The sequence below is a fragment of the Ananas comosus genome, linkage group 10 (genome assembly GCF_001540865.1).
Source record: "Ananas comosus cultivar F153 linkage group 10, ASM154086v1, whole genome shotgun sequence".
Classification (NCBI taxonomy): domain Eukaryota; kingdom Viridiplantae; phylum Streptophyta; class Magnoliopsida; order Poales; family Bromeliaceae; genus Ananas; species Ananas comosus.
This window is the reverse complement of record NC_033630.1, coordinates 395,226-410,994: the sequence shown is the minus strand read 5'-3', so window position 1 is coordinate 410,994 and position 15,769 is coordinate 395,226. Positions and strand designations below refer to the sequence as shown.

General features: G+C 36.7%; 1 protein-coding gene and 1 long non-coding RNA gene across 2 annotated transcripts; one reads left to right on the top strand and one right to left on the bottom strand.

Moving 5' to 3' along the window:
- Positions 1,099-2,780, top strand: LOC109716352. Its single transcript, XR_002217906.1, has 2 exons — positions 1,099-1,249; positions 2,087-2,780. It is a non-coding gene; the product is annotated as an uncharacterized LOC109716352 (long non-coding RNA).
- On the bottom strand, positions 12,557-15,268 carry LOC109716348 (myb family transcription factor EFM). Its single transcript, XM_020241732.1, has 4 exons — positions 14,884-15,268; positions 13,961-14,569; positions 13,622-13,698; positions 12,557-13,272 (listed from the first exon to the last, which is right to left on the bottom strand). The coding sequence occupies exons 1-4, from the start codon at positions 15,071-15,073 to the stop codon at positions 12,772-12,774; spliced, it is 1,377 nt and encodes a 458-aa protein (XP_020097321.1). The 5' UTR covers positions 15,074-15,268; the 3' UTR covers positions 12,557-12,771.

Sequence of the window (15,769 nt, the reverse complement as noted above, 5' to 3'; positions counted from 1 at the left end):
GGATATAGATAAATAAACAAACGGTTAGTTCCTTTTTCTAAGAGTGTAAATATGATATTGGACTTTGTCAAGAAAGTGTACTTTCTCCATAGCCAACCCATTAAAGCCGGAGTATAATGGCCCAACCCTAATCAACCAACATGAAAATGGCTTCAATTTCTCAAAAAAAAAAGAAGAAGAAGAAAAATGACTTCAATTCAGACCGAACTTTGCTGATTTTGATTTTAAGTCCTCACGATGAAAATATGACTTAATATGATTAAATAAGAGCAGCATAAACATATACTTAAACTCATACCACTTGAAGATTTATTTTGATTTGATTGTTTACGTCCTAATTCGCATTCACAAATGTGAGATAACCATTAATGAGGCAATTGAACTAAACAATCCTCATCGCCAAGTACATTGATGTTTAACTCATTTGTATCGTCAACATTTATCCGTTAGGTCGGGAGGAGGGGTGTAATGCTAATAGTTTTCCACTAATGTTAATGCACAACTAAATTAAAATTCATATTTTAAAATTGATTTTTTTTAATAAAATTTAGAAAAAAAAAGTTATGTGCAAAGAATAAAGAAAATAAGACACGGGTTTAGACAATTATTTTAGAATCTTTTTTTATTAGATTCAGCCAAACACTATAAATTTTAACTAAAATTAATTTTCTAAAATAAAACTAGTATTGGAGAAATTACTTTTAAACAGATCCTTACTGTAGTTAAACGGCAGTGAAATGTGGCTGTGTATAATTTAGCCCAGAAAAAAAAAAAAAATGAGGTAATGCCTTATCTAGCTTTATTCCCAAAAAAATTTCAATATAGCCTTTTTTTTATTTTTTTTAATTTAAACTTTATTTGTACTGATCTTAATTTTTTAAAAAATTGGCTGAAAGCCCGACCCACAGCAAACTTTAATTTCTTGGGCCGGACTTGGGCATAGTATGGTCCGACCCAAATCCGATCCTGTTCCTGCCCTAGTTACCTATGGGCCGACCCAAATCCGACCCGGTTCCAGCCTGTCAGCCGCCGAAGTGCAGTCCGACGTTTCATAATTTAGCCGAGAAAAAAAAAAAAAAAAAAAAAAAAAAAAAAAAAAAAACTGCCCTCCGACGCCTTGAGGACTCCAACCCTAGAAGCTCGTCGTTCGTGCAGCGCTCTCGCTTCCCTCTTCGGTTTCGATCTCTTCAGGCATCCGAAAACCTCCTTCCAACAATCTTCACATCTTTCTGTTAATCTATCACACTGTGTATGATGCTTCAATATATATTTTTTTATTTATTATTTATTTATACGACCTAAAGAATCGCTTCTTTTAAAAAAAAGAAAGAAAGAATAGTTTTAAGTGTATGTTTCATCTGTTCTTCTGCGTTGCAATCGTGTTATTGTTTTACTGACCGTCTCTAGAGCAAGTGGCAAAGAGTTTGATGGTTGGTATCCGAAATTCAAGTTCGAATCCTAATTGATTCACATTTCTATCTAAGTTTATTTCTAAATGAAATAAACGAAACAGGTAGCGTGCTACGTATCTCTCAAAAAAAAAAAAAAAAAATCACGTTATTGTTTTTCCTATATCAAACAACTTTATCTCGTCGCTTTCCTTTGGTTTTAAATCAGAATCTTGGAATCGTTTCTATTATCTGCCCCAGGTTTTCTCTGATAGAACTGTATAACATATATTCCGTCACTCTTCTAGATGGTTTATCAGATTTACAGTTCTGTCCTTCCTGCATGGATCGGATATGTATTGCGACTTTGATTTGTTGACGATGATGGGCTCGGTGGATTGAGCTCCATCCTGTTTTTCCTTCTCTATAATGATTTCGATTTGAATTCGTGCGTTTCTTCTTCCTAATTAATTCTAGGATTTATGATTGAGTACAATCATATGTCTTGCATGCATATGACTTTTATCCTATCATTTATCATTTAATGTACATTATATATTGATCTATTTTTCTCCCAAATGTTTTCATATTATTTTTCTTTCTTTTGAAATTTTTTTTCCACCCCCTAAGACACTGCATGATGTACTTTGTCATTGTGTTGGTTCCTTTCATTATTGTATTTCAATTTGTTGTCTCAGGGGTATTATGTCGACTTTCTGGAAAGCCCTAACTGAAAGAATCACCTGCAAGGCGACGCCAGATATGGGCAAGATCACCATGAAGGATGACGCAGAGCTCCGCCGTATGCACAAAAAATGGATGGTGAAGATTGGGCGTAGATATGCAAATGCTGAGGAGGAGGAGCGGCGTTTTCCAGATCTTCAAGCAGACAGTGGAGAGGTGTGAAAGGCACAACGCAAAGAAGAAAGGTCACATTGCAGGGTTGACCTGCTTCGCCGATCTCACATCCGAGGAGTTTACTGCCAGGTTCCACCCAATTGAGTATCCCCCCTGGGTTTATGAGAAGATGCGGGAGGAAAGGGAGAGGGAAGCCTTGCGATATGCCGGGCCGCCCGAAGATTTGACTTGTTTCGGCTGCGGTGGCCCTTACTAGAACATCAAGGCACAAATAGTCCATGCGGCGGTGTTGGTCTTGCTAGCGACTTGATAGGTTAGGCACCTAGAAGAAAATTTTATGCTGCAACAGTTGTAGCGTCTACTAATTTTAGTGGTGTGATGAAACTCGTTGTTGAGCAATCTTAGTGGTGTGGTGAAATTCTCTATTGAGTAATCTGTCTACTACTAACCTTTTGCTAAGTAATTTTGGTGGTGGTGTAGTGAAACTCTCTGTGGAGTAATCTATCTACTATTAACCTTTGGTTATTCTCTAAAGGGCTATCCAAATTTGTGGCTTGCTAGTTTTAGTTCTAATATCGATCTCATTATTTGCTCTTTAAATTACCAAAAGCACCCGTTTCCATGCTTTGGAGACTCGAATATCCACAAATCACTTTGAAGTCCCCTCCTCCAATGTTGTAAAATCATGAAGCCAACCGCTAGAGGTGAAGTGCTGGGTTGATGCTTCTCTGGTTGTAGTTACCAGCACCACCCTTGTAGCATCAGAGGGGAACTTCAAAGTGTTTCGGGATTTTGTAGGCACTGCAAAGCACTAAATTGGCCAAGTTGATTTAAGATGGCAGATTCTCATTACACACTAGTAATCTGTGCTATATCTTTGATCGGACTGCGTAAACTTCATCTGTTGCTGCTCTTGCTAAATGGAGCATCACAAAGAAGATCGCAGAATGTTGAAAGCCAAGTTTTGACTCACTGTTTTGATCTGCGGCTTCGTCTGTTATGTAGTCAAGATAAACCTCTTTCCTATTTCCTATCCTCCCGATGCGTTGTCTGCTGAGTGTTCCCCAAGTTTGTCGTAACATAGTGCTGTTCTGGTGAAAGATATTTTCAATACATTATTTTAATTAATTCTATAATAATTAATTTTAGTTATTAGATCAATAATTAGCTAACAGATGTTTGGATGCATCATTAGTCTCTTTTTTTTTTAAAGCTCGTTGTTGATCGTATATTGCATCGTTTATCTTATTGGGCAGAACAGGAGAAGGGACCTAGAAAATCTGCACGGTCCATCCAGATGGTTGGTGTTTGAGAGACTGAGAGAGCCTTTTGGATGCAATAAAGTCATGCTGAGACTAGTTCTTTCTTTTGTCTTTTAATATGGTGTAATATAAATGATAGCATGATGGTTTATCAATTTGTCACTTTGCAATGCTACGGTAAAATCAACAAAAACTAAGTTTTGTTTTTTGTAAATTATATTTGCACCATCTTTTGTCATTATTCTTCTTCCCACAAATTTTCTGTCAGACTTTTATAGGTTCGTACCAGAAAAGAGAGGATATATTTAAATACTCAGTGAGCCCAATAAGTTATCCAGCAAGCTCTCTTCTGCTCGGTTTCTCCTTCACGAGCAACCTGGGCTTAAATTTTAAGGCTTGATGGACGGAAGATGGCTTATTTGCAAAGTTTGTCATAACCTCTGCTCGGTCATACTATGATAGCATCATAAGGATGACTCCTTAACTTGCTCTCTTTTTAAAACGTTTTTATACAGGTCCTCCAAGGAGAGGGATGCCTCGACATTTTTTGGAGAGTAACCTATCATTTCAAAATTGTTACTTGTTTCCACTCGCATTTCATTTCATTATGACTTTCCTATAGTCATGGGGATGTTCAGTTATTCTTATTCTGCTTCCTTTGTTTGATGTTTTATGCTCTACATATTCGATTTCTTTTACTTACTATCTTGTTAAAAGACAACTGCTGGCTTATGCATGGGGATCATTTTGTTTGTAGAAATTTCTACACATGGGACTGCAGGATGGTAGCTTACCCAATCTTCTTTCTCTCCATCAAGAACAATTCCAAAGCACCAAATATATCCTCTGATTTTCGAAAAGAAAAAATATCATAGTTCATAACTCCTAGCGTGAGGAACTGGAATTTGTTTTGTGTGGTTGAAACTTTCATAGAATTGTAATTGAGCAGGTCTATTGGAAGATGCTAGCTGTAATAGATTTATTTACTGTAGTCATATTAGTATCTTTTTGGTTGCAACCAGAAGTTAAAAATCTTAAATATGAAATTTTTACGCTCTAGACTCAAATTTAAGCTCTCGCAAATCTTGCAAGCAAATTTGAATTTTTCTTGATGAGAAAAGAGAAGATTTTCCAACTCGATCATGTCTAGGTAATGATAACAGCAAAAATTTAAATAGATAATCCTTGCTCTTTTCTTCATCTTCATTGTTAGCCAGTGAAGAATATTTTCGAGATATTGCCTCGAATGTATGCCTGCAGTTCCTGCTGATATTCAATGCGAGACTAGTATACCGCACACAGCTCGAGAACAAAGTAATGAGCTAAACAGTTGCTCTATGTTTGAATTGTGGAGAAACTAGCCCACAATATTATAAATGATAATACATCAATAATTAACCTTAAAAACTCAACAGTAATGTATATTTCAGAGTCCTCATTGAAAGAAACAATCAGAACACTGATCAAAAAATACAAGTTCAATTCAGAAAAAACAGACAATTTAGGATACAAACCAACCCTTCCAAACACCCAACAAGCTAGAAGGGCTTAAACTTTTATTCCTTTTCAGATTTTTTTTTTCCATTTTTCTGGTAGTTGAGAACATGTAACTTGTCCTGGAAAAAAAAAAAAAAAAAAAAAAAAAAAAAAAACAGAAATCTGACATCCAGAAATTATAATTGAAAAAAAAAAAAGAAAAATTATCTGATCCTGCGAAAGAGAACTTTATCACAAGAAAGAATGGGTTAAAGAGAATCACTTATTCCGATCTGCAGGGTTGCAGCGAATATAAGAGAAGCATTTCAATCTTTTATTTTCTTTTTCTTTTTTTTTCTTAGGAGTAATTTCGGAAATTACCAAAATCGCTAATTATAGAATAGTTAGATCAACACTTTACTGTGTCTTAGTTCGTAAAGTATAGCACTTTGCCGTGCTAATTAATAAAAGTTACGTTATTACAACAAAATGAAACTAAAATCACAATATAGTCAAGTGCAATTTCCCAGATAATATGATATGGTAAAGTGTGAACAGAATAAAGCACGCAGAGGCTGACCTAAGTTTGTCTTTAATTTTCTTCACGTTTATTTTTCATATACCAATTTATCTTCTTTTTTTTTTCTTTTTTTTTTCTTTTTTTTGAGAAATAGGTAGCCAGCTACCTGCTTCATTCATTAAGTAAAATGAATTAGGCATACATGATGGAAGCAACTAGGGCCTCCTAACCGTGCCAACGAAACAGAAAACAGAAAAACCGAAAATGCCAAAAGCAAATCCGTACAACGGAAAACGAAAAAACGAACATAACCTAATTAAAAAGGAAATCAGAGGGAACCAAAGGTAAAAAAATACGGATTCAGGTAACGTCAGTCCAGTCCCTGATCAGAGCCGCGACACGTTCGATAGCCCGGTAGGCGTTGGGAGACCCATTGCGAAATATAATCCTATTTCTCTCCGTCCAAACGACCCACTAGATTGCCGCCAACTGGGTCAGACTATTCGATCGCAAAGTGATGTTATAGATGTCGGATATCCGTGTCCATAATTAACCACCGAACATCCCCCGTGTCCAGCTCGACCGCCACTGAAGCTCTAGCATGGATGCGGAGATACCTGACGAAGATACATTCCCCGAACAGGTGGTCGCAGGTTTCAGGTAGTGACCCACACAACATACACTGCGGGTCCACTAGACTCCCTCGGTGAATTAATCTGTCCGCTGTTAGTAATCTCTTTCGCAATAGGATCCAAATGAAGAATTTTTGCTTGAGCGGGATTTTTAACCCCCAAAGGTGATCGTACAACGGATCAATCTGACCTGAGTCAGTGACGAAGTCATAAAGGGATTTAACGGTAAAATTTTGATTATCGGTCCATCGCCACCTAAGTTTATCATTTGTGCCCGACGGACTATATTGGTTGAGGAGGTTTTTGAGCAACGTGATCTGTTGACGATCTGCGATGTGGTGTAATTAGTGAGGCCGCTGGTTATGAAACGCCACCTCCACCCTCTTACGTTCCAGCATTGTGCAACAGTGGCCTCCTGATTGATGATTCTGCAAAATAATCCTGGAAACCGGGTACTAAGAGGGGTTTCTTCGATCCAAATATCCGACCATCACCTGATGTTTTTGCCATCTCTAAATGCATACGATACTCCGCAATTAAGTACTTATCAATTAATCAATTAAGCGACTAATACTGACACACTCCTTCTTGGATTTTGCACACCAGTTGAGTAATTCGTTTGCTGTTACAAAAGAGACAATTAAGTCCATATACCAATTTATCAATTAAGTACTTAGTATTTTTGTGCTTTTATAGACTATTGATATGTTGGCATATGTAATACAAAAGGCTTTAGCATGTTCATATTTGCGGTTCAAGATAGAAAAATGTATGGTCTCAAATTTCTTATGATCGTGTCTACGAATATTTTCTACGGAAAATACAATCCTTGTGGCTATCCAAGATCAAAATACGGTCGCTAGATGGTCTAATAACTCTCATGCACCCTGTCTCAAGTTGACAGCAGGTAAGAAAAAGAAAAAAAAATTGTATACAGAGTTGTAGACAATCTATGCCATAGATTTGAGGGGGAAATCTGTATTTCCATTTTCAACTGTAGTATTTCATTCAGGAAACCACGAGTCCTCTGCGGAGCCGTCGATACAAAAGCAACGACGGTTATATACACAGTAGTAATTTTACACAAGAGAATCAAGCAATGTTTTGTATTCTACCCTACTAGCTAAGAGGCCACGCGATGCGGCGAAAAAATAATATTTTTGTTATTTTTTATAACATCTAATTTTTTATATTTTCATAATTGAAAATATAACTGTTTCATATTACGATCATCATTTCTTCGTATCTGGAATGGAATGGATCTTCTACTATTGTAATATAATGTATAGAATTTTCTAAAAAATAATTATTTTATTAATATTTTTTAAATTTTAATATTTATATAGTTAAAGTATTCTAATAATTTTATTTAAAATTTTAATTAAATTTAATAGTTTTAATACCTATTTTATAAATAATTTTTTTTAACTAAGAAGTTAAAAGTTTGAGGTCTTATATTTGATAGTTTTAACTTGTTAAAGCTAAATTTTATTTATGTTCAAGTTAAAATCAAATTAATGAATATATATAAGAATGTTTTATACACCGGGTGTATAATTTTGTAAGCACCCGGCTACAGCAATAATTTCTGTCTACATGCTAGCGATAGAACAATTATATAGAGCCAAACAAATATATATTGCAAAACATATCTAAAAAATAAATTAAACAACAATTTGTATCTAGACTGCAGCAATAATTTTGAAAATGTTCCTATTTTATTAGACCCAAACAAATGTAAAATTGAGGATATAGAATAAAGATAAAAATCTATTAATTTTTGTTTATAAATTTTTTAATAGGAAAAACTTCGAATACCACCCATGTTGTCTCGCACTTTCTCACTTTAGTACTTTGTGGTATAAAGTGTATCAATTTAATACCATGTGGCTTCATTTTTCTCTTTTAATTATTCATTCTATTAATTTTTTTTCGTTAAATTAGTGATAAAGTTAAAACTAAAGAGTACTAAAGTTAAAACTAAAGAGTACTAAAGTGAATATTCGATAAACCTAAGTAGGACATCTGAAGTTTTTTGTATAAAATTTAACGAAATATTAACAGAGGAGCCGACAAAAAGAGAAAATGAAATCAAGATACAAACTTATACATTTTAAACCATAAAGTATTAAAGTGAGAAAGTGTGAAACCATATGAGTAGTACTTGAAGTTTATTCTTTTTATTAAATATACATTGTATATGAGCATATCTTATATACTTGGTGTATAATTTTTTTATACTGTATAAAATTTTATTTTTGTTAAATTAACTATTAGAAAATATGATTTATTCATGCGATAAAATTTTATATTTGGTGTAGGGAAAAGCGAATTAAAAAAAAATGTTGAGAGACCAACTGTTGAAGGAGTGAGATCTTCTGCTCGAGTCACATTAGTTTTGTTTTTTTTTGTTGTTTTTTTTTTTCTATCTTTCAGGGTCTGGTTGCTCCACATCTGTAGCTTAATTCACCGAATCAATGAATGAAATGGGTAGTGTGCTACCTTTCTCTAAAAAAAAAAAAAAAAAAAAAAAAAAAGGACTGGCCCCACCGAAGGAGGAGGCCGCCATAAACTTGTTGGGTTCTCCTTTCATGTACGGTATAAATAAATAAATGGTGGTCGTCTCAGTTGTAACTGTACGGCTACGTAGAGAATGATGGGTCCATTTCTCCCACTGAACTCTGAAGAGTTTTAATTATCCTGTTCCCAAAGTCCTAATTAAGCACAAAATTCGTTATTAAACATCAATTGTTTAACGAGTCAAGATCTTAAAGTGGTCTAGCATAATAGCTAAAATTAAAAGTTTCTCAAAATATAGTAACTAAATTAATTTTGAGGAATATCTAAAGAATATCTATTTAACAAAATGTAAGTGTCAAAAAAAAGTTTGATGATCATGAAGAGATTGTGATATATACTTGAACAATGAAAAGAAAGAAGAGCAAAATGCTTTGGTACTATTTCCTTGTCCTCATTGTCTTTCCATGTCGCCGTCCAAGCAATGATTCGATTCTTTATATGGAATAAATTTTGAGTATGTATTCAAATAGAAAACATATATAATCGACATATATACATAGTGGGTTTAAATTCAATAAACCAATATTTGAAACTTTTTTTTTTGTGAATGTTCAAGTACAGCTTTTTTAATTCCCTATTGAATCCGGTTGCATTAAATATAATCTCAAAAAAGAATTCCACTAATTAAATATATACAACCTCTGTTAGAGGAGATCATCGATAATCTGCCACCTAACCTCTTCATAGAGATTATGTGATTAACTATGCATGCACATGCTTTTCTCTCCTATAGACCATGCATCTAATTTGTAGGGTTTGAAAACATGTGGCATGCACTACGTTTGACCAATTAGGTTACTAATTAATCCTTAACTCCGCTATGCGATGCCATGCATGCAGAGTTAGCCACGTACGTGGCGAGGAGGAGAGCAGTGGCATTTTCGATAATTTAAGGAGGAAGCAAATTAGGTACCACCTGTGGAAGAAGTGGTTAAGCGGAAGGGGACAAAACCTTGATCAAATGATTGGGTGGATTCTCCGAACATAAAATGCCAAAGATAGAAGAGCTAAAAAATGCTTCCTCTTTCTCCACCCTTATTCCCATTAACTTCTTTCTAGCCAAAAGGACACCTCCTATTCTTGGCAACATGATCAGTAAACATTTCCCCCTTCTCTCTCTCTCTCTCTCTCTCTCTCTCACAATACCCACCTGATTCATGATGTGTTGTTCAGTAAGTTTCGAGCCAACCAGTAGAGAGCTACATGCCTCTCTCACACTCTCCTCCTTCTATCCTCCTCCTCTACAAATATGCTGTGTGCCAACCATGTGTGTGTGTTGTGTGTGTGTGTGTTGTGTGTGTGTGTGTGTGTCTGTTGTGTGTGAGAGAGAGAGAGAGAGAGAGAGAGAGAGAGAGAATGGAGGAGGAGAGAGTGGAGACGGTGAAGAGGAGGGGATGCATCAAGGACACTCGAGGGCCATGGATAGTGAGGAGGAGAGGGAGGGGCGGGAAGATGACGGTCTCATTGCGGAGGCCGACAGAGAGGGAGAGGGAGAATAACTGCGAGAGAGAGAGGCGGCGGCGGATGGTGACTGCACGGATCTTCGCCGGCCTACGAGCCCACGGCAACTATTGCCTCCCCAAGCACGCCGACCAGAATGAGGTTCTCAAAGCACTTTGTGACGAGGCCGGATGGCACGTAGAGGAGGACGGCACCGTTTACTGCAAGGTAGTCATCATAGCTTCTTCCATAAACTTTTTATTTTTTGAGCGAGAGAAGAAAAAAAAAAAAAAAAAATAGCAAGCTACTCGCTTTATTGAATAGAGTGATATATTTTAAACCAATAACCCAAATCATTTAAACTGACCGGTGGTGGTGCCGGCGCGGCTGGGTGCTGATCATCGGCATCGGTCAGTCGATATTGAACTTTATTTCTCCCATGCAATTGACATATTTATAATTATATGCGTTAAAAGTTTTATTAAACTTAATAACAATTTTGTTATATTTAGCAGCATTAATGCCTTTTTTAGTTGATGGAAATGTTAGTTTTGTTAAAAGTGAATATTTGATTGTTAAAGGAATTGTTAAGTTTAATATCTCAATTGAAATAAAAACACTAATTTAGATTAAAATCAACTAAAGTTTAGAAAATATCAATCAAATAAAATAAAGTTGATGGTCTATTTCCTTTAATACATGATTTAGGGAAGCACTTTTCAATGAGAAAGAATATTTCATCTGGGCCTACAGTTTAATAATTTAAATTGTATAATTCAAATACTATTCCTGGTCATCTTTTTTTGGCGTGACAAAGTCTATGGTCTACGCATTTTGGACAAAACTTGATAAAAGAACAGGTTTTTCTAGTTAATTCATCTCTAATAAGAAGTTATTTTGTTAAAATTATGCAAAATCTCGCTAAAACATTTTTGTTGCATTTTTCAACAGACTTCCATTGAAGGGCCAAGCAATACAAATTGCAACAATTTATATCCAGATTGTCACGCTGAAACAAGGAAGGAGACAGAAGAAGATGAGTTGTCACTTAATTTGACTCTTTCATTTAAATATATGTAGAAAATATTGTAATGAAATGTAATTTTATTTAAACTTTTATTTAACAGATATGTAAGTAAAATAGAATTAGCTGGTTATGAGGTTATGTATGAAAAAATATAAATACATAATCAATTACTTAAAGATATAATTATATAACTTTACTATGTTAAAATTACTAAAAATAATATTGTTCAAATTTTTATAATTTATCAATTTATTAGAACATTGGATGGATATGTCTATCAATATTGTTGTTTAATACATGTAAAAATTAACCAAATATGTTGGTAGATGCCCTCCCAACCAAAAAAACACTCTCAATGAACGAGATATGCGTTTTAAAGAGTTCTCTGGGTAAGGGTGTGCCTACACGTCTCCACAGTAAATTTTTTTAAAAAGAAAAATAATACTATTCAAAATCAAAAGACGAGAACTGAGAATGGTTTCCTCACATTCAATTAAAAGACCGGAGATTAGGAATTTATAATTACCGTATTATCAAAATTAATTGGATCAGTTGAGATATTTTGTTCTTGATCCGGCCTCTATTTCATAGTTATTTTGTGTTTGAACGTTTATATGGAAATTTATACTTAATGATCACTAGTATACATTAGCCACTATAATAACAATTGTAATATACATCGATATAGTTTAGTTAGCATTAGGAAGAAATTAATTAGAAAAAAAACAATAAAATATTGAGTCCCAAACACATTTGAGATTAACTAATTACACGAGACAAATTTATCTTTAACTGATCACTTTAAATTACCTTTCATTTGCTTAACATTAATTCTACATAATTATATTTCCTTTAAAAATTAATGGATAAAACGGACCGAGTGCACAAACTGTAGCTCGTTGAGCAGTATGGAGGGGCTATCAAGTATAAAACTAGCTCGAGATGCAAAGCTAGCTAGCAACTCAAGAAAGCAACTTTAATTAATGGTGAGTATGTACAGGAAAACGCGAGTAAATGGTGCACAAACCATGCCAATATTTCCGATTATGAATTACAAGCTCCTGTGCCAACTTGTAAGATAAGCGTGTATATTTAGAGAAAAAAAGAGTGTTGGACTACAAACTGTAATTTTTATTTTATTTTCTTTTCTTTACAAAATAATTAGTTCTGTTACTTCCAAAGTTGAATGCTACTGTCATTCGTTGTGATTTAAAACGGGAACTCTTACAATTAAAAGCCTTTTCAGGACAGAAGATATCTAATTATTATATACATTTTCCACTAAATCTCTTTTTTTGTTTGACTGGTTTTCGGTGTACAATATTTTTCACTTAAATTAAACTCGATGCTAACCGGAGAATTAAGTTTTAAACTGGGAAGAGCAATGATCAGGAGAGTATAATTAATTAACATAACAAAAGTCCTTATAGCTAACCACTAAATACAAACAATTTATAACACCATGCACAATCTCTTTCGCCTTTCTCTCTCGGTTTCTAATCTCCGCAATGGGAACGTACGGAAGAAGCACGCCTACCTCCAAAAACCTCAACATCAAAACTACCGAAAAGTAGAAACAATTGAAGCTTCAGAACTTGAGAGCCACGTCGTCGCCGCCGTCGCCTTCCCCCGCCTTCATCGCCTCTTCCACCGCCACTCCCTCGTCCCCTTCCTCTTCTGCTGCTCTCTGCTCCCCCCCCTCCTCCTCCTCCTCCTCCTCCTCGTCCTCGATGCTTTCCATCGACTGCTCCCCGCCGCTCCTCATGTCGGACTCGGGGGACCCGCGATGGCCCCTGTAGGCGGTGGGGACGGCGGAGACAGTAGCGGTGGCGGCGCTGCGGTGGAGGGCCGGGTGGATTTGGTGGTGGGGCAGCGGCGCCACTCCGGTGGCGGTCGGGTAGAAGTCCTGCGGCACGGGCGCTGTGCAGTAGTGGGCGGGGCCCGGGTGCGCGCCGTAGATGGCAGGACCGGCAGCTGTTGTGGCGTACTCCGGTGGGACCCAGATGCCTCCGAGCACCACCAGTTGCGGCGCTGCTGCCGCCGATGCCGGTGGTGCCGGGATCGGCCGCCGAGTGTGGAGCCTATATTTCTGATTAATAGAAAACTTTAAATAAAGTTCAAAAACTATAAACAAAATTGTTCTGAAAACCTGAAATAGGAAAAGGATGAATCTTTTATACGTGCTTTTTGGAAAAACTTGAGCGTATTTTTAAATAAATTGAAATAAATTGGCTTCTTACTGAGATTGAAATAAATTAATCTAAAATTTATGTTATATATATTTGGTAGTAGGGAGGGTGCATGCGTGGGTAAAATTTAAGTTAAATTGGCTTAAACAGAAGAGTGAAATTAGCTGTAAAGGCTTATTTGTTACCATTAATTGATCAAGATGTGAGATTAGCTAAAGGGCAGAGATCTAGAGACAGAGAGACACAAACCTGCAAATGACTTTTCACCTCATCATTGGTCAATCCATCAACCTTCATGAGCTCTCTTATCTGCTTTGGTGTGGCCACTGTTTCCAAAAACATTAAAAAAAAATAAAAATCCAAAGAATCATTTTACTTTACAAAATCTTAATAAATCAAAAGTTACATATCACATAAGAAATCGATACAATATTTAACAAGTAAAGAAAATTAAAAACCATGATAGAGTAATTAGCTTAATTATCATGCCCTAACCTAATAATGTTTGTAACCTAATATATATATATATATATATATATATATATATATATATATATATATATATATATATATATATNATATAGTTACCTTGAGAACCACCGAGCATCTGAAGGGCATTAACAAACCGGCGGTGCAAGTCCGGCGACCAGCACCGCCGAGCCTTCCGATGAGTTTGCGGGGGTGGCGCAACTGCAGCTGCTGCCGCCGCCCCCTCGGCCACGTTTCCTCCTTTCGCTTGCTCCGTTCCTACACCTTTTCCTCCGTTCTCTCTCCTCCCTCCGAACCCTCCATTCTCCATCACCGCAACGCCGCCCTTCTTCTCCTCCTCCCCCTTGTCCGCCGAAGCGAGAGCCAACTCCGGAAGCCCCCTCGGCGTCACACCACCACCGCCTTTTGCCTTCTCCTTGGAGAAAGGGAGGAAAGCACCACCACCGCCGTTCCGCTGCTTGGCATCGAGCAGCCCCAGCTTAGGGCTGACGTCACCGCCACCCTTCGGTGCTTGCTGCGGCTTGCTCTCTGCTGGATTGCTCCACAGTTGGGCCGAGATCATCCAGCTAGCCTTCTCGGACGAAGGCCCGTTTGGCGTCTCGAGCCCGTCGACGCTCATCTGCTTGACAGGTATGAATTCTTCGAGAACTGGCCTCGGCCCCTGGCTGGTTTGATATGCTTCCAATTGTTGCCTGTATGCCTCCACGGCTAAATGAAAGATACCCAGTTAAAATTACATACATCTACTTACCAAAATATATTTATATATGTACATAATTAAGTTGCACCAATTTGATCACGCTAATCCAATTTTTCATTTACTGCATCAATCATAATGTGCATAAAATACTACCTCTACGTCTCATCGAATACTGCACAGTATGATGTAGTAGAATAAAAGCGGTGCTTATTTTTGAGAAAACATTAATTCAAACCATCGAGTAACGAGATAAAAAGCTGAAAAGAAACGGCCTGAAGGGTCAAGGTGGAAATTAAAGTGGAAATTAAAGTTGATAGATTACCATTGTTGAGGAGCTGCAAACAGAGAGGGAGCTCGCGCTTGAACGCTTCGATCTTAAGCCGCTCCTCTTCAAGGCGGGCGAGGAACTCCTGAATCTTCTGCGTCTGGTTGGGGTGCTCTCCGACCGGCTTTTGGATTATCGGATAGTTGTTGGGCTTGTAATCCAAGCTAAGATCAGATGGTGAAGCCATAATCAAGTTACGATCGATGCTCTTTCTTGTTGAGTTGGCTAGCTAGCTAGCTAGCTTTCACATGAGAGAGATGTGAGTGATTATGGAGGAGGAGGGAGAATATGGTTGGTTATGTTGTGTGAGTGAGCACACAGGGAGGATCAAGGGGGATCACCCTTCTTTTTAAGTGAGTGAGTGAGGGAGGGGGAGGGAGAGGAGAGGAGAGAATAAAGTGAGAATTTGAGGGGAGGGGAAGAAAAAAAAGAAAAGGTGGTGAGATAAAGTAAAGGGATGGTAACTTCTTGCGAAGATCAAAGGCGGGAAAAATAAAAAATAAAAAATAAAAAATAAAAAATAAAAATAAAAAGCTTGATTAGGGCTCATGAGAAGGGAATCAAGTGTGGGCAGAAGGGTCATGTGCTTATGCCCCTCCCCTGGTTCTTTGTACCTTTGGACACTCCTTGTACTAATTCATTTCAAAATATTACCATAACCCAAAAAGTACTCTGCCTGTCAGCTTCACCCATTTTACTTCTTTTTATTTGTCCTTATTTGTGTTGGGTATTCTAGCCACCTACTAAGCTTCTAATTAACCCTCTAATATATATATATATATATATATATATATATATATTGGTCGTAGTTACACACAAATAATGCCGACTAATTGATGTAACTCCGAGAAATGACATATTAGTTTTCTGTAATATTGCTTTC